Source organism: Myotis myotis, unplaced genomic scaffold (genome assembly GCF_014108235.1).
Source record: "Myotis myotis isolate mMyoMyo1 unplaced genomic scaffold, mMyoMyo1.p scaffold_m19_p_43, whole genome shotgun sequence".
Lineage (NCBI taxonomy): Eukaryota > Metazoa > Chordata > Mammalia > Chiroptera > Vespertilionidae > Myotis > Myotis myotis.
This window is the reverse complement of record NW_023416350.1, coordinates 1,436,740-1,456,542: the sequence shown is the minus strand read 5'-3', so window position 1 is coordinate 1,456,542 and position 19,803 is coordinate 1,436,740. Positions and strand designations below refer to the sequence as shown.

General features: G+C 49.1%; 1 protein-coding gene across 1 annotated transcript in view; it reads left to right on the top strand.

Annotated features, from left to right (window-relative positions):
* Positions 1-19,803, top strand: part of ACOXL (acyl-CoA oxidase like) — a 91,030-nt gene that overhangs the window by 27,207 nt on the left and 44,020 nt on the right. The window contains 2 exon segments of the mRNA XM_036306751.1: positions 2,987-2,997; positions 3,000-3,118. Coding sequence (XP_036162644.1) covers positions 2,987-2,997; positions 3,000-3,118 — 130 coding nt within the window.

The window sequence follows — 19,803 nt, the reverse complement described above, 5'->3', positions numbered from 1 at the left end:
TATATGTCAGATGCTTCTGTGAATAGTAAACACACGTGCCTGATCACTGATAACACTGCTGTGAAAGACTGTGAAATAAATGATCTATGACTTATGTACTCAGTCGCTATTGTTCGGTATTTAGGGTGTTAGTGTCTGCTTTGCAGGAGGTAGGACACTACCTTTCCGTGTTGCAGGTGATAAAACGAGCGCTGCTGGGTGGATACTGTCACAGGTGCTCAGGGCCACTGCCCAGCTTCCCCGGGTGCAGCCCAGGTAGTTAGACAGTGAGGTGAAGGCGGCTTCTCCAGCCGTGGTCCGGGGCTCACAGCGCTCTTCGCAGAGGCTCAGAAACACCAGTTCCTTTCCTTTCCTCGGCAACATTTCCTGTATCCAGTTAAAATCCTGGACCACAGCCACATTTAAATCTGTAAAAAGGCCCGCAGTCAGGCTTGCTCCTGCTTTCCTATGGATTTTCCTTTTGCACTTCACTCTTTTTTGTTGCTTGCAAGTTCTTGTCAGCAGATAAATGTCATGGATGACAAAAGTTTAATAAAAATGTGAGGGAAACAGACTTAAATGGACCCAATTCTGTTTGTTAACCCCCTGCCCACAGCCCTTGAATTGCTTGGACGTAACAAAGGCTTCTTTGCAGCTTCCCCTGGTGCAGCCCTCAGGCCCCAGGCGCTGCCAGTGCCCATGACCCCAGATGCCTGCACATTTCCTGATCACTATGGCATCACTCCACTGGGAGATGGGGTGGAGGGCAGCAGAGCTACAGGTGTGAGCTCTCCCTGCTCCTCCTCCCTCACGGGGCCTCAGTGGCCTGGACAGCCCTCTCCCAGAAGCTGGACCCACTGGCTTAGCATTCATCTAATGCACCAGAGATTAGAAAGTAGGTTAGACCAGAAAGAAAAGTGATAGGAAGCTACCTAGTCCGTAGAAGATAGGAGCATACATAGAATACTCTTTGGTAAGTAAGATTTGATTTTAAAGACATTCCATGGACATTTAGGCTTCCTTCGTCCCCCTACCCCATACATATAGTACAGAACAGCAGCAGCAACACAGATGTTTTGTGGGAGGCATTCCACTTTGGGGATGCTGGTTTATCACTTGATCAAAAATGGGTCAGTAAATAGACAGAATGAAATCACGATCAAAATCACAGTTGCCTTTTTTTCTGCAGAAATTAAGAAATGATCCTAAAATTTGTATGGAAATGTAAGAGACAGAATAGTGGTAACAATCTTGATAAAGAAGAACAAAGTTGGTGGACTCACACTTCTGATTTGAAAATGTACTACAAAGCTATAGTAATCAAGACAGTATAGTATGGACATAAGGATATACATCTATCTATCTATCTATCTATCTATCTATCTATCTATCTATCTATCTACACAGTGGATTAGGAAAGAGAGTGTAGAAATAAACCCTTACATTTATGGTCAATTGATATTCAACAATGGTGACAAGATAGTTTAATGGGGAAAAAAGTCTTCAACAAACGTGCTGGGACAACTGAATATTCACATGCAAAAGTATAAAGTTGGATCTTTACCTCGTACCATATATGCAGATGAACTCAAAATGGATCATAGATCTAAGTGTAAGAGCTAAAACTATAAAACTCTTAGAAGAAAACATAGGTGTAAATCCTTGAGACCTTGATTTAAGCAATGATGTATTATTAGATGTGATACCAAAAGCACAAGCAGTCGAAGAAGAAATAGATAAGTTGGACTTGATCAAAATTAGCAAACTTTTATGCTTAAAAGAAAGACAATTCACAGAATGGGAGAAAATATTTGCAGATTATGTATATCATGAGGCTCTACTATCCAGAATATAAACGGAATTATTATAGACCCACAATGAAAAAGATATATGACCCAATTAAAAAATGGGCAAAAATCTAAATAGGTGCTTCTCCAAAGAAAATATACAAAAGGCTAATAAGCATATGAAAAGATGCTGAACATCATTGTTGTTAGAGAAATGCTAATGAAACCACATTGAAATACCACTTCACACCCACTGTAGTCTCTCTAATAAAAGAGACAATGATAACAAGTATTGGCAAGGATTTAGAGAAATCAGAACCTTCATACATTGCTGGTGAGATGTAAGATGGTTTTGCTGATTTGGAAAAGACTGACAGTTATTCAAAACTTTAAAGGTTTCATATGACCCAGCAATTTTACTCCTGGGTACATATGAAAACACTGTCTACAAGGGAATTGAAAATGTCTGTCCACATAAAAACTTGTACACAAATGTTCATAGCATAATTATTCATAACAGCTAAAAACGTAGAAACAACACAAATATCTATAAACTGATGAATGAATAGACAAAATATGGTAGGTCCATACAATGGAATATCATTTTGGCCATAAATAAGAATGAAGTCCTTATATACACGCTACAACATACATGGAAATTGAAAGCAGTGTGCTAAGTGAAAGAAGTAGACACAAAAGCCACATGTTGTGGGATTCCGTTTACATGAAATGTCCAGAATAGACAAATGCTTAGAGATAGAAAGTAGATCAAGGTTGTTGGGACCTGAGGGTGCGGAGTATGGTGTGGGGCTTCTTTTTGGGGTGATGAAATGGTTTGGAATTAGATAGTGACAATGATTGTACAACTTTGTGAATATACGAAAAACCATTGAATTGCACACTTTAAAAGGGGGCGTTATGGTGTGGATTATATCTCAACAACTCTCGGGGCTTTATGGACAGTGTTCACTCTCAGGCTCTGGTGTTGGGTTGATGATAGCGGTCCTCTCGCCTGTCTTTGTCAGGGCCACTGCCGAGCCCCAAAACCTGCTTTTCCTTGTCAGCATCTCCTGGGGAGGCACCTGCCCTGCTGACTCCTGAGTGAGGACATGAGACTTCCACTGTGGGCAGGGGGGAGCTGCCTGACCTCCTTGCTGGGGGTGCCATGTTCTTCTCTTTTGTTAACACACCTCTCTTTCCACTGCCTCTCCCCACCACAGGTTTGGGTCTGTGACCCAGATGGGCAGTACCATTCCCCTATTAAGAACAAGAGTGCAAGATTCAACCCGATGCTGCCAGCACTGATCCCTTTGAGATCAGTGGTGACTTTCCAGGCTATCGGCGCCATGAAGGTAGCTGACGCTCATTGAACTTACCTCACTCTTCATTCTCTGCATGTCCTGGGGGTGATAATTCCAGGAGCTGAGCTTCCTGAGCCACAGTTGGCGTAAGATGGTCAGTCACTAGGTAGAGACCAAGAGTGCCAGTTGGCCACATAGAACATTCCCGCACACTGTTACCACGGGGTCTGCCCGTTCATCTGCAGCCAGCTGTGTGTTGCTGATCACGGTGCGGACATATTGCACTGCGGCAAGAGAGCCACAGAAGGTGTCTCTGGGAGAATGGCTGGTTCGGAACAAGCAGCCCGAGCTGCCCCGTGTAGATGAGGCTGGCAGAACTTGGCTGAGTCCACAGGGCCATTTGGGGTGTGGCATCAGCACTGCAGGCTGGAGTCTGTGAGGTCAGACCCCCAGAGGCCTTTTCTGCCTCCCCTTCCCCCACCCTCCATATACTGGTTTGGAAAGAGTGGCCAGGAGAAAAAGTTCTGGAAGACCCCCTCCTCACCCTCAGGACTCAGCACTGTGTTCTCTGAGTCCTCTCTGTCTCTTTGCATGAGGGAAAAGCCTGCTTCGAGCTCCACTGAGCTTGGTGAAGCTGGAAAGAAATGAAGATGCCCATCGATACACATTGGTGGCTTGATCCAGCGTTGCCATCAACAAGGAATACATTTCATTCACCTGATTCCAGGCCTGACATCAGCACACAGTCGTCTGAATAGTAGGAAGATTCTTCCTTAATCACTTCTCCCAGGTCTGTCCTGGAAGCCTGCCAGACACCAACCCTGTGTGCCACCCTTACCGCCAGCGGGCACAGCTGTGATGCTGAAAACCTGCTCAGTGCCAAGCCAGCGACTGACGCCCACCTTGGGCACTGCCCCTGCGCCTGTGTTTCGGTGGCTCTTGAAGTGGGTGAGCGGATGTGCAGCTTTGAGGTCCCGCATGGGGAGTGGCTCAGCTGCTCTCCTGGCTGAACCGTCCGAGGGATGAACGAGGCCCCAGGAGAAGCTTGTCATGCAGGCACAGGGTGAGGCCAGGGCGCCCACAGGGTGTCTAATGCTGAGGAAACCGACTTCGTGCCTGTGATAGAAGCTGCTTCAGGACACCAGAGAGAGGCAAAGGGAGAGAAGCCAGATGAGCCCGTGATGCACCATAGAGAAGGTGGGTCAGAAGTCTGCACAGGAGTCTTTGTCACAGTGGCCTCCACACCCTGTGAGGAGCTTGGAGAAAAGCACAGTGGCTACTGTGGGGAGAGGGTGGCAGAGTCCAGTGGGGCAGGTGTAGGGAGGTGGGTGGCCTCCCAGCAAAGAGCTGATGTGAAATATCCCAGGTCTGGAGCAGTGGCGTGGGTGCAGGTAGGGGGGACAGAATGGGTGATTTTTAAAAGGCAGCATTCTCCAGGCTCCGGGCCATCATTGAGGGGCCAGCCCCTGCCGACCCCAGAGGCTCTTCCAGGGCCACACTGCCATCAATTCCCTGTTGGGCGTCTGACACGCGTGCTTCATTCCCGGCAGAGTGGAGGCCTTCTCCCGACCGTGGGCTCTGAAGCCAGATACCCTGGGCTCCAGTTTCAGCCTGGACGTGACCAGCAGTGGGTTCATGGGCCAGTCAGCAGCTCTCTGCCTCAGTTTCTCCTTCTGTAAAATGGGCTTTCCTCTAATGTGAGGCACAAGTGGGGGTGCTGTGCTGGTGTAGAGCAAGTGCTCTACAGCTCAGTGCTCTTACCGAAGTGGCACTGGTGCTGCTGGTGCTGCTGCTGCTGATACTGGGAAAATTGGACTTGCCTGTAGGGAAGGACTAAATGGACTTTTCCAGGAAACAAATGCCTGGATCCTGGCCTCCAGGTATGAGGCAATCTGATGTGTCTACAGAGGCGCACGATGTCTTAGATTCTTGGGCATCTGAAGCAACAATGACCCCCCCCTCCCCCCGTCACCTGCCCTGTCCAGGAGGTGGATTTGCCAAGTGGTGGGAGACCCCTGGCAGAGCTTGGCAGACCAGGACTCTGCACGCTTGACCCTGATGGACAGCAACGCTGGCCACTGTGACCTCATCGCCAGCGTCTGGGAGGATGATCTCACCAGCCCTCTTGGCAGCTCCTCCTCTCCTGTGGCTCAAACATATGACAGATGTTCTCTGGGCTGAAACCTGAGCCGGTCCTGCTCGTTCTGCTCTCACTGATGAGTGAAAAAATGGATCCCTTTCTCCGACGTGCATTCCTTGTGTATTAGAAAACTGTCACCGCGGCTCCCCACAGTGACACTCATTCAAGGCTGAGCATACAGGGTCCTTTTAAACTTTGCCCAGATGTCTTACTTTTCATGGTTATCTCTCATTTCCATAACATTTCTCAGTACTTTCAGATTTTCTCCTCAAGGCTTGCCATAATAGCCGTCCTCTAATTTATGTCCAAAATGCCATGTCAAATTAAATGATTAGCAGGAAAAAAAGGACCAGGAAACTAAGATGTTTGGCAAGGGTGGAGGGTGCGAGTGGAGAGGCCGGGCAGCCCTTTCCCAAGGAGGAAGGAGGCTGGGAAGTCACCCTGAGTTAGGAGGCTGAAGTAGAGGGAGTGTGAAATGTCAATGAATTAGCCTGTTGTTTTCTCTGAAGAGTCTCCTTAATCTTTTATTTTATTATTATTATTATTATTATTCTAATCCTCACCCGAGGATATGTTTTACTGATTTTAGAGAGAAGGGAGAGGGAGAGAGGGAGAGAGAAACATTGATTGGTTGCCTCCTGCCTGCGCCCCCACTAGGGCCGGGATGGAACCTGCAACCCAGGTACATGCCCTTGACCAGGAGTCTAACCCGAGACCTTTCGGTGAGAGGGCCGCTGCTCTAACCACTGAGCACCTGGAAAGATTCTTAGCAGAGGCAAGTGCTCAGTACATGTTCTTGTGCCCTTCACCCAACCCTCATTCACCCCCATAGTGACTGGGAAGAAGGACGTTCTTACCTCTTCCTTCCAAGTCTAAGCAGCCCCTGGCCCAGAACAACAGGCCTTCTTCTCCCTTCCTCTCTGTGGTCCTGCCCCAGGCACTACCCTTCACGTCGACTTCATAAGCACGTGCTCACACACGTGCTCTGTGAGGAGGCCTGTGGTTGCCAGACTCTGCCGGGTGCAGGTGGGATCAAGGCGCTGGAGGTCAGGGCGCTGCCTGGGGGCGTGCACCTCATGCAGTGCACCGGTGACACATGGGGCACCCTGCAGGGTCCACATGTTGAGTAAGGTCAGGACTGCCTCTAGGCCAGTGGCCGGCAAACTCATTAGTCAACAGAGCCAAATATCAACGGTACAACGATGGAAATTTCTTTTGAGAGCCAAATTTTTTAAATTTAAACTATATAGGTAGGTACATTGTTATTAACTTAATTAGGGTACTCCTAAGGCTTAGGAAGAGCCACACTCAAGGGGCCAAAGAACCGCATATGGCTCGCGAGCCGCAGTTTGCTGACCACGGCTCTAGGCAGGTGGGGTGTGGGAGGCGGGAACACCCATCTGGTGCGGGGCCCAGGGACTGAGCAAATGATGTCCACCCGGGCGGCAGCCAGAAAGCACCATTTCAGGTCTTCTCATTTCTTTGAGGGAGATGATCAGACGGACCTTTCTTGTTTCAACAGCTTTTGGCAAGTCTGTCACCTGCCTGGTGAGATCCTGGTGGTGTGGAGAGACTCAGATCCCTCTGGGGCTGGGCTGTTGGCCCGGGGACCTAGGAAGGGGCAGCAGGAAGGGTCTTCGGGCCTCCCAGGCCATGGTCCAGCCTGCAGAGGACAGATGCTGGGAGTTCAGGTGACTATCCTGTCAGGTGAGGCCACCACTCCCAGCTGTGGGCAGGAAAAAGACCTCACCAGGGACAGGCTCAGGGCCTGCTGCTGTGGGTGGTGGGACACTATGGTGGAGTGGGCCTGGGGCTACTTTCAATTTCTCTGAGCTTTAGTTTTCTCATTGCTAAAAATGAGGCAAAAATAGTCATCTCATGGAGACATTGTGAAAATTCAATGAGTTGACGTGTCTCTTTAGCAGCACTATTATGAGCGGATAATATTTATTGGGCCCTTACTATAAGCCATTCCTGTGAGAAGTGCTTTACAGATGTTAACTCATTTCCATTGGATACCCATGCACCTTACATCTGGGGGAAACTGAGGCATGAGAAATACAAGAATTTGCCTGAGGTGGGCACAGAATACACAGAATATGTGGCCTTTGACCCTGGTTAAGGGAGTAGATGGCTCCATGTTGTGTAGATAAGATTGACATGTAGCTATTATTGAAAGATGGGCTAGAGGTAAGTAGGAACAGAAGCAGCCTGTCCAGCACATGTGTCCCTGAGCTGCAAATTACCTGAGTTACATCTTTGAGTCCTGGAGGCTGAGAGCCGGCCAGCGAGCCCTGGAGCAGGAAGCACCTCGCGTGGCATTCACCAGGACTGCAGCTGGTAGGAGCCGTGCTCCTCCTCACCACCTTGCCCCAGTGCCCAGTGCCGGGCCAGGCCCAGGGAAGGGGCCCCATGCCATGTGGTTCTGGTGACACAGGTGAGATCAGCATGCCTGGAAACAGATGGCATGTGTGCCTGCTCTGGACTCCACAGCGAGGCCACGAATGGCAGGCACTTTGGAAGCAGTCTCTCTGGACTTGCATCCTGCCTCTGCATGGCCCAGGCTAGGGATTAAAGCTCCCCAGGCCTCTGGACATACTGACAGCACTCCCTCAAGGAGCTGTAGGAGGGCCCGAGAGAGTTGGTACCTGTGCCTGCATCTACTAAGTCACCCATTCATGTAGGCTGTCACTTCATTACAAGGGATGTGGGCCTTTATACAATGAAGTCCAGGTATACGGAGGTTGTGAGGATAAACAGTGTTTGCAACACATGCTCATTCTCGATGGTGGTAGCTACTTGGAGCTGGGGGTGGAGAACTGGGAGGCTGAGTCTGGATGCAGCTGAAAAGTGGCCAGATGTGTGTGTGGGATGGGATGGGAGCAGTGGAGTCTATGCCGTGTGGCTTTTCTCCTGGGGGTCAGTGAGGGACACGTGGTCATGAGAGAAGAGACTGAACAACCATCTTTTTGAGTCATCATGGGAGCAGTATGTCAGAGGGTGGGCAACTTTTCCCACCTGTGGGGCTGAAGGGAGAGCAAAGGGAAGACATTGGTTCAGCTGGGATTCTCAGAACTTGTGGTAGACACACGGCCTTCCTGACCGTGAGCATTGTTGGACATAAATAAAGGGTCTGTGGGAGGTGGTAGAGTCCACTTTTTTAAGAGAGTCCTTGGATGGCCTTTCTAAGATCATCTGGCCATACGGGTCCATGGAAAGTCAGAATAATAAGGAAGAGGAGGTGGGGCATCTGAGTGTGCCTCTGAGTGTGCCTCTGAGTCAGAGGTGGCCTTAGATGACACAGGTGGAGCAGAAACTCAGGCCTGCACTGGGTCGGGCGAGGCTGCGTGTCTCTGCTGCCCTCTGGTCTTGCTTTGGAACTTCCCCATCACCCGGCTCAGGCACATCCCCAGAGATGTCCCAACGTCACTGTTCTCCCCCTGGTCTCTGGCTCCTGCATCCGGCTTTGCAGTGCTGCCTGTGTGCTTCTGTCACTGGTTGGGGAAGGGGATGGCCAGCTCGTGGCAGAGTGTGACATTCTACCTGCATGACGGCCACGACCCTGTCTCTGAGTTGAAGCTCACTCAGTCCCCTAAATTAATAACCTCAATTTCTGTGGCTACCCCGATAAAACCATCAGGGGTTTGTCTGTTTAATTCTTGCGAAGAGATCACCTACTTTTATTTTCTTTTGAGATCATTTTATGTTCATTTCTTCTTGTTATTTAGGTTGATGTCATTTTTGTTGTTAATCGTGCCCTGAGGATATTTTTTTCCCATTGATTTTAATATTTTTATTTTAATGTTTTTATTGATTTCAAAGAGGAAGGGAGAGGGAGAAATAGAAACATCAACGATGAGAGAAAATCATTGTCAGCTGCCTCCTTTATGTTCCCTATTGGGGATCAAGCCTGCAACCGGGACATGTGCCTTGACCAGGCTCAACCACTGAACCATGCTGGTCAAGCTTTATTGATTTTTAGAGAGAGTGGAAGGGAAGAAGGGAGGGGGAGAGAAAGAGAAAAACATTGATTAGAGAGAGACATATTGATTGGTTGCCTTCTGCACTTGCCCCAACCAGGGTCAGGGATGGACTCTGCAACCCAGGTATGTGCCCTTGACCAGGAGTCGAACCTGCAACCCTTCCATTTGTGGGCTGATGCTCTAATCACTGAGAGACACCGGCCAGGACTAGATTTATCTCACTTTTATGATTATTAACAGAACATTTAGTGAGCAGAGATCATGTCTTTTTTTTTTTTAGTCTCAGTGCAGGGCTCAATAGAGCACTAAATATCATGGAAATATTTTTACTCTTCCATCCACCCATTCACCAACCCACCCATCCATCCACTCACCCATCCATATACCCATCCACCCATTCATCCACCACCCATTTATCCACCTATCCACCCACCCACCCATCTGCCCATTCCACTACAAATACTAAATGTAATGGTGAAAGTTCTAGAGAAAAGCAGTTACCTACCTGATGGGCACCATATTTTAGAAGAACTCCCCGACAGGCGTGTTTAGGAGAAGCCAGAGGCACCCTGTCCTCCAGAGCCTGACCCCTCCAGTAGCCAGGGCTGGAAAAGCAACGTCTCCACAGGACCTTGTACACCCCAGGGCTCGGTGGGGAGACTGGGTTGCGTGGGGTTGGATAGAAATGAAAACACTCTGATAGTGAGCACAGTGAGGCCTCTGCCCTTCAAATAGAGGCCACAGTAGAGGATGGAGTGAGAGAGGCTATGGATCCGCAGAGTAGTGTGTTGAGTATGTAGGAAGTCAAGTGTGTGCATCATGGAGATCGATGACTTAAAGACTGATGTTTATTCTGCTGACACCTGTGAGGAGGCCGGTAAGCGGTTCTCATGGAGGTTCGTCCTGCGTCAGGCGCATGTTTGTCTTTTTAGAAGCAATATGTGTGCTTTGCTCATGTCCTTTTACTTGGGTTGACATTCTTTCCTCGGTGTTCACACACACACACACACACACACACACACACACACACACACACACACACACGAGCGCGCACAAGGGGAGCAGAGCAGCAGGACTTGCTCAGAGGCTGGGGAAGTCCAGGGGATGAAGGCTTTAGCCGGGATGACCCTCAGAGGGGCCATCTGTGAGGTGCATACTGTTTCCAGTTTTCTGGTGCAGAAACGGGGTTGACCACCAGATGGCAGCAAATACCAATAATGACTCGCAGATTATTTTTCTTTACACATATTTACTTTCGTATGTAAGGAGTAGCGAGGATTTTGTTGTTTTCAATAGGGTAGCTTCGTATCAGCTGTGAGCGCAATTTTGCCAAGTGGTCAATCTAAGGAGAACAGGGGTGCATCAGCCGGGTATTGTCCGGTTCAAGGCTGACTGTGAACAGGAGGTGGAGTTATCTTGACTCTTCAAGGTACAATTGATTCAAAAATGTCTTACAGACATAAGTTTGCTGCATTGTTGGTGGGTGTGAAATGGTTAAGTATTTTTTGTGTGGTGTTTCCATGGCAGTTACATACATTTTCAACAACTGTAATTTAAACATTTATTTTTAAAAAGATAGTTTGTTGCCTTGTTCTCCAAAGACCAGAGAGCTCAAGACCCAGTGCGACCATAGATAACTATTTGTAATGTACCTTTCACATGCTGTGACTATTTAAAATGGAGATTTAAAAAAATCCCCAGTGTGAATTTACCTCAAGTCCGTGAGCACGTGTTGAAAGCTTTCCTTCAACAGGACCTGGGCAGTGAGCAGAGATGGCTAGAGCAGGAGTATATGCCCACCAGGGGCTCATGGCATGTCCAGTGTCAGGTGTTTCAGCCCTGCGAGGGGTTCCTGGGTGAGGAAACCTCCGGAGTGATGCTGGCAGGAGGGGAAGTGGTGGTTTGGAGAGGAATCCTATATAATAAAACCTTAATATGCAAATTGACCTAACAGCAAAAAAACGACTGGTCACTATGACATGCACTGACCACCAGGGGGCAGACGTCCAATGTAGGAGCTGCCTCCTGGTGGTCAGTGCTCTCCCCCTGTGGGAGCACCGCTCAGCCAGAAGCTGGTCTCAGGGCTGGCGAGCACAGTGGTGGTGGTGCAAGCCTCTACTACCTCCACTGTAGGCAGGTGGTAATGAGTGAGAGGTCCCGGACTGCGAGAGGGATGTCCCACTACCAGCAGGGAGCGGGCCTAAGCTGGCAGGCGGACATCCCCTGAGGGGTCCCGGACTGTGAGTGCAGGCCCGGCTGAGGGATCCCCCCAGTGCATGAAATTTCATGCACTGGGCCTCTTCATAAGAAGAGATTTGTGGAGTTTTCATGGTTGGAAGGGAGATTACAGCCCAGTGCACATCTTTTATGGAAACTTCCTGAAAAAGGCCTCCGGGTCTCTCTGGCACAGGGACCTAGGAGTTGGCGTCCAGCCATTCCCCCTTGAATGAAGTATCCCGGTCACGTTTGTGGATGGACGGCCCGAGAGCACATGTGTGCAGAGTGGCTCTGTGCTGTAGAAGAGGAAAGTCTTGGGGATCCCCCTCCCCATTTGATGTGGCCCAGGAATGTTCAATGTCTGAAACTGTGACAGTGCTTAAAGGAACAGAGCTCCCTTCATCTAAGTCACCAGTGCATGAGCAGGGCTTGTGTGCAACCCCAGTCTCTCAGACCCTGGGTGGTGGCCGTGCAGCTGCAAGGGAGGCAGTGATGCTGCTGCCAGAGTTGCTGTGGGCTGGGTCCTGCCGCGGGGGGCTGGCCTCTGCCAGCTCTAGCAGCCTGCTCACCTGGGCATGGAGAAGGCTGCCAGGCTGAGCTGTGGGGCTTCCTCTCTCCTCGGGAGCCCTGCTGCGTGCCTTTGGGGCGTGTTGTGTGTGCAATCCAGAAGGTCAGATGTGGATGATTAAGGGCCAATTGCTGTCCTTAGGAGCTTTCCACCTGAAACTTGATATTCCATGTAGTGCAGGCGCTTATACAGGTCCCCGTCCCCTTCCTCTCTCCTCATTTTGTTACTCCGTTCCTTTGCCCTGCAGATGAATCGGTCCCTTAGTAGTTTCCCACAGAGAAAGGCAGTGGTTCAAACCACAGCCAATACATAACTGACTTGTTCTGAGTGTATAGGGGCATGTTCTGAGCATTTTACACATCATCGCTCTTTATTTTTTTTACTTACTTTATTAAAATGTTTTTTAACCCTAGCCAGTTTGGCTCAGTGGATAGAGCATTGGACTGTGGACTGAAGGGTCCCGGGTTCAATCCCAGTCAAGGGCATATGCCCGGGTTGTGGGCTTGATCCTCGGTAGGGGGCATGCAGGAGGCAGCCAATCAATGATTCTTTCTTATCATTGATCTCTATCTCTCTCTTCCTGTCCCTCTCTGAAATCAATAAAAAATAAAAAAATAAAACAACAAAAACCCAAAATATTTTTAAAAAATTGCTTTTTTCGTGATTTGAGAGATGGAGGGAGGGAAGGAGGGAGGGAGGGAGAGAGAGAGAGAGAGAGAGAGAGAGAGAGAGAGAGAGAGAGAGAGAGAGAGAGAGATTTGTTGTTCCACTTATCTATGCATTCATTGGTTGCCTTCTGTATGTGCCTGACTGGGGATCAAACCAGCAACCTTGGCATATTGGGACAATGCTCTAACCAACTGAGCTACCCATCATGACTCTTTTAATCATCAGAGCAGTCCTGTGACATGGGTGCTGTCATGATTCCCATTTCAAGATGAGAAAATTGATATATAGGAAGAGGTAATGGCACAGAGTCCTGGGCCTCACAGCGCACTGGCCAGTTCTGGGTCCGCCACTGAGACTGCTTTTGGAATTCTCAACTTAGTGGCTCTTTGAGTCTGGCTTAGACCCTGCTCCCTGGCACTCCTGGGCCACTTTGGCCCACAGTTGTATTTGCTTTGGTTAACCAACCCAACCCAACCCAAACCAAACCAACCCAACCCAACCCAAACCAAACCAACCCAAACCAAACCAAACCAAACATTGAAAAAATTTGTCTACATTTAAAAATATGGATATTCCACCCAAACTGGGATTTGGCAGCTGCCAAATGGATAGCTGCTAAGCCAGGAGACAGGCTTCCTTCCCCTCTGTGACCTGGGGTCCGATTTATTTTTTAGTGGCACCTCCGACTTTGATAGCTGTGGGTCACTGTGGTCCTGGGCATCTATGTGCTGGGAGCAGGGGGGCCAGGGGAGATGGGATGGTCCAGCCTTTATATTCAATGTCCTTTTATGGGGGAAAGGCTCATTTTATAATGAACATCCATTAAGTGTGTTTAATTTTGAGTTCACTCCAATGGAATAATTTTGAATCATTTTGCCCACCACAAAAAATATAATAAACCAAAAGTTCACACTTCCTTAAACTTAAAAGAAAATGTAAACTGGATTGTTTAAATTTGTCTCCACATATCCCTTATAGGCACTAAAAAGAGAAGCAAAATGATGGTTGGTGGAATATTGTGTATTACAACTCTCCTATTTATCAAGTCTAGAGATTTCCACATTTCTGCTATGAGAGATAAGAGTTAAGTTCACTTACGTGACACCTCATCTTTCTCTCCTCTTTCAGCCCCCCTCACAATTTTTTATTATTACATTATTTTAATTCTCTAAAGAGTTGTCACAGTACCTGTAAATACTCTTAAACCTCCATTTCTTATCTAAACATGCCTTGATCCTTTCCATCTGCTCCCACCTATGTATACTGGACCACTGACTTTTATATCACCAAGGCTGAGGCACTGACATTTTATTCTGTAAACATAGTCTAACTTGGACCGTAGGTTACAGTGTTATGGCCCGGGCTCTGAAGCATTGTTCACTGTGGAACCATGTTTTCGATGAGGATTCTACTTTCTTCTTACAGGTCCAATGTCACAACAGCTTTACAATTTGAAGAACAAGGTCAAATGGAACCACTTCTCACACTCTATAAATTATTTAAAATCACATCACATTTTTCTTTGCTTGGTATTTAGATCATTGTGTTTTTGTGGGGTTTTGTGGTTTCCCCTACAGTTACCAACTGCCTTAGTTTTCTTGTTGGGAGCAGAAACAAATGTCTTCATCTCCATATCACCATATCAGTACTGTCTTCTAGCTTCTTGCTCATTTTGCCTCTTGAATGGAATCATAATTCTCCTTGAAGATCTTGTGGAGCCCACTCATTTCTTATTTTAATTCTGATCTATTGTTTTTGAGCCTGATGTACAGCAGTCATCATCCAAGTACTTTTTCCACTGGATTTCTGGGAGTAGTTCAACTTTTTCTTCTATTCCATATTGTCCCTTTGCATGGGTTCTCTCTGGTTTTGCTGTAGTTTATCCTTAAGCAATTTTTTTCTGCAAGGTATATGGAGTCCTATTTTGATTCTTTGTGTGTATGAAATGGTCTGTATTTTTCCCTCACGTTTGATTGATAGTTCGGCTGAGACTTCTAAGGTGAACTTATTTTCTAAGCATAAAGTTTAACTGTGGAAAGCCACATGTATGCGAGACCTGCATTTCATTTCTGGAAGCTGTCTGTCTTAGGTTTGTGGAAGTTTCACAACATGTCTAGGTCTGGTATCCTGCATGGCACTTAGTAGACTCTTCCAATTTGAAAACTGGTATCTCCTTGCATTCTGGAAAATTTTTTTCTACTAGTTCTTTGGTGATTCTGTTTTTCTCAGATCTGTGATTATTTGGAAGTTGGAATTTTTGTCTTGATTACTTTTAAAAAATTTCCTTGTATTTCTCAACAGAATTTGCTTTATGTTCTGGACATTTTCCCGAGTATCCTATCTAATAAAAGAGAAACATGGTAATTAGCGTATGACCGCTACCCTTCCCATTGGCTAATCAGGGCAATATGCAAATTAACTGCCAGCCAAGATGGCGGCCAGCAGCCAGGCAGCTTGAAACTAACATGAGGCTTGCTTGCTTCAGTGACGGAGGAAACCAACGTTCCCCACCTGCCACTGCAGGCCTCTGAGCTGCAACTCTAAGCAACTATGTAACAAATATAGAAGCTAAACAAAATCCCAGAAACCTGTTTTAGTCTGCCAGGCTTCAGCCAGCAGAATCGCAACATTGTAAGCAAAGGCCAGAAACCTACTTTCAGCAGCAGAGGCCTAAGAGCTGGAGCCAAGCCTCAAAGCTAAATCTGGCCCAGAATAAAAAAAAAGAAAAGAAAAAAAAGGAGCATTTGGGAGCTTCAGTCACCCCCAGCCTGAAAACAGCCATCATCCCCTCACCCAGGCTGGCCAGGCACCCCACTGGGGACCCCCACTCTGATCCAGGACACCCTTCAGGGCAAACCAGCCGGCACCCACCCATGCACCAGGCCTCTACCCTATATAATAAAAGGGCAATATGCCTCCCAGCACCGGGATCAGCGGAGCTGCGAGGCCTCCCAGCACCGGGATCAGCGTGACAGGGGGCAGCGCCCAAACCCCCTGATCACCCTGTGGCTCTGTGTGTGACAGGGTGCGGCACCCCAACCCCCCCCCCCCCACGGGCCCTGCTCTGTGTGTGACGGGGTAGAGCCATAACCTCCCCATCGGCCCTGCCCTGAGTGTGAGAGTGGCGGCACCCCAACCCCTTGATCGGCCCTGCTCTGTGGGTGATAGAGGGCGGCGCCCCAACCCCCTGATTGGCCCTGCTCTGTGCGTGACAGGGGGTGGCGCCGCAACCTCCCCATTGACCCTGCCTTGAGTGTGACAGGGGACGGTGCCCCAACCCCCCAATCGGCCCTACCCTGAGCGTGACTGAGGGTGGCATCACAACCTCCCGATCACCCTGCTCTGTGCATGACAGGGGGCAGCGCCCCAACTCCCTAATCGGACCTGCTCTGAGCCCGACCAGGGGCTGCACCTAGGGATTGGGCCTGCCCTCTGCCACCCGGGAGCAGGCCTAAGCCAGCAGGTCGTTATCTCCCGAGGGGTCCCAGACTGTGAGAGGGCACAAGCCGGGCTGAGGGACCCCCCTCCCCCCCGAGTGCACAAATTTTTGTGCACCAGGCCTCTAGTATATTTATATTTGTACAGTTATTTTTAATTTTCAAAAGTTCTTTCTTTTATCTATTCCTTTTCTTTAGGGATATGTTTTTTGTTTGTTTGTTAGATACAATTGCTTCTATAATCTCTCTGTAGATAGCAACTGGAAATTGCTTTTCAGAATTCTGTTCTATGAGTCATCTAATTTTACCCAAGGATTGATTAGAGGTATGGAGAGGGTTGGGGGGTTGAGGGACTGACAATCTGAGGTTAGTCCTGTACCAAGGGCCACCAGGATTAGGTGAAGCCATTCAGTGGAGTCCCCCAAAGACCTTACATGACTTTTGAAGGACAAGTAGAAATTGGTTGGCAAAGGCAGTTGGGAAGGACATTCTAGGCAGAGGGGAGACCATGTGTGAGGGCACGGAGGGATGAGCCAGTGTGGCCCACTGTGCAGGAACAGAGGGATATCTTGGCCAGAGCTTGATGGCTGCTCGAGGGATCGTGTGGTTATCCACCACACTGACCAAGCTGGCAGGCCAACTAATGCCATAACAGAAAAGGACTCATGAGCCTTGGGGAGACTCTGAAGGAAGGGTTACATGCAAGACAAGGATGTGATCAGGTTTGCATTTTAGACAGACTGTCATGGCTGGTAAGTAGAGGATAGAGGGGTGAAGTGTTGGAACTGGGATGATGATAATGGTCAAAGGAAGATAGGAGGCATAGCTGGTGTGGAACGGGTGGGAAAGAGAACATGGAGTGAGGTAGGAGACAGAATGGAGAGCATATTGGTGTTGATTGGATCTGAGACACCAAGGATGACAGCAGGTCTAGCTTTGGTGATTGTGTGGCTTGAATTCGTCCATGGAGTTAACAAGGGGGCACCTCCTCTGCCTCCATCAGTGGAGGTTTTCCTTGAAATAAGCAACTGATTTCTCCACCCTTTACACAGTCTGCCGTAGGGGCTGTGGAATGAGCCACCTCGTTGGGAAGTTTGATAGCAAGACCCCGGGCCTCTGTAGACCTGCTCTCCTTCCTCCTCCTCCTCAAGCAGCAGGTATTAAGTGCTGGCCCGGGGAAGGCTCCTCCTCCTCCGAGGCCTCCCTGTGCAGCGCTGCAGGACTGCATGGCCAGTGTGTCTAAGGCAAGCCCTTCTGTTAGTTCCCCCAGCCATTTCCTCTAGCCTGGCTTGAATCACTAGAAAAGGTAATATTTTGGCCTGTATCTGCTCTTCCCTGGTTTATTTCTCAGTTTGTACAGAAGCCAGGTAGGAGGTGCCTCAGAACTCCAATAGAGGGACCATAGAAGGAAGGGATGTAGTTTACATTTAAAATGTGTGTGTGCTGCCAGGTACGCAGTGAGAAGCACAGTCCCCGCCCTGTAGGATATGTGGCCTCACCACAATATGACACAAGGGTGGGGTCCTGCCTCCACTATAGGGAATGCCCTCTGGGTCAGACTTGACCTGAATTTGAAGAGGTTGCTGGAGCAGAAGGGAAACAGAGGAACAGGCACATCCTGCCTGCAAGGTTGGCCCTGGCTGGGGAGGGCTTCTGTGGAAGCACCTTTATTTGCTGCTCAGCAGACTCAAGGGCAAGTAGGTGTAGCCCAGGGTCCCCAACTTCTGAAGCTACTCATTGGGAATGCCACTTTCAAGAGAGTAGGACCTGTGTCTTCTGGGTCATTGTTGTCCTTAGAAGAGAGCCTGGAACTTAATTACCCACTTGTTAAATGGCTGGCTGGCTGGATGGGCTCAGTGATGAAGGGAAGGCTTCTTTGGAGGAAAAAGTCAGTCTAGGTCACAGCTCCTTGGAGATCAGATGTGAGTGGCATTTTAAATGTGTTATAGGCACTGGAACCCTGATCTGAACCTTGAAAAAACATAAAGCACACATTCTCTATGTCTATGTGTGTACCCAGACCTTCGTTTCTCAGCTTTGAACTTGCCCACAGCAGGTATTTTCAGTCCAGGCAGGTATACTGGGGCAGAGACGGGTTTGTTTGATTTCCTGCAGGGCTCCCGGCTTCCTGGCTTGCGCTTGCAGCTTGCTCATGGGCGAGCCTCCCGGGGCTGACGACATTGTGACTCGAGTGCTATTCTGAGCAGATGACTCGCGGGTTTGGGGATAGTTTCTCATCCTCTAAAGATGGCTGTGTAATAGGATTAAAGCTTCAGAGAGCAGCTCCAGCCCCAAACTGTGGAGGAGCTGGGGGAGTTCGTCCTGGGTGAGGGAAACTGATGGCATACACCGGAACACAGACCGTATTGCGGTTCCTCAAACAGGCCTCGTCCCCTCCCGGCTCTGGACAGACCGTTCCTGGGCAGATGACCCTCTGATCTGTCTCTTTCCCATTCACCTGTTGTGCTGTTTTCCCAGGAAACCCGCTGCCCTGCTGCTTCCCGGCACACAGCTCTCCCAGCCCCCTTTAGCCCCAGTGCTGACTGCGATCCGCTTCTCCTTTGCTTGTCAGGCTGTCAGCTACCAGAAGGCAGGGGTGTCACACACTTCAGGTGCGTGGGAGGCCCTCAGGAAATGCCTGTGAGCTGATTCGGCCCTGTGGGCATCCCAGCCCATCACAGGCATCTTCACTGTAGTGAGGCCCAGGAGGAGGGAAGGGGGCTGGCCAGTGCTGACCGCCCACAGCGGGCCGGGTGGGCGATGCTCGGGGTGCCTTTTCTCATGCAGGGCTCGCAGCAGCTCCGTCGTGGCTCCTGTTTTACAGATGGGAAGACAGGCTCATGAGCTGAGGTGGCTTGGCAAGGGCAAACAACGTGTGTGGGGCAGGCGGTGGGCCCCAGAGGGTACCCCCTGAACGCCTCTTGCTAAAGACCCTCTGGTTTGAGGCTGCTCTGGAGGAGGGCTGGGCATAGGTCTCCAAGTGCAACAGCTTCAGTTTCTGGAAACTGTCATGCCTCTTGCTTGGGTGACCTCTGACCTTTGAGCTGACCTGTCCCATGTGACATTCTGAGAATGAAATCCTCTGTCCCTGGCCTATGTGACATTCTGAGAATTAAATCCCCTAGACTTGAACTTGACTTTTGTTCCCAGGGATGTCACAGGTCAGGTCTGCAGGGTGATGGTGTTAGCACCAGAGCGACCCCAGCGGGTTGTATTTTCTTTGTTAACTTTCATCTGGTGAGAATGCTGTAGTGAGTAGACTTTTAAGAAACATCTGCATATCTCATTTCTTTGTCTAATTAGCACTATGAGATGATGCCCTGGTTTCCAGCCTGAACACATCGCTGCCCCGGAGGGGGGCCCTGGGGCTGCTCACCTCGAGCTCTCCCTTCCTCGCACTCCCTTGCCTCCTGCCCCTTCTCAGTCAGGTTTTATTCAGTCACACTCCAGCCCTCAGAGCAGGGGGGAGGGGTCAGCGGGGGAAAAGGGACATCTGTAATGCTTTCAACAATAAAGATAACTAAACAATAAAGAAAAGAATTCCCCTTGTCAGCCAAATGATACCTTCAACTGCCGCGAAGTATCTCCTACATTTAGAGAGAGCCCTTGGTCAGTGTTGTGTCCTGGCTCTGAGCAGCCAATCACTAGAGACGTTTAATATGCAAAGTAAACTCTGTGCCTAGACTCTGTTTTAAAAATACAGTGAGTTTTAAAAAGGGAGG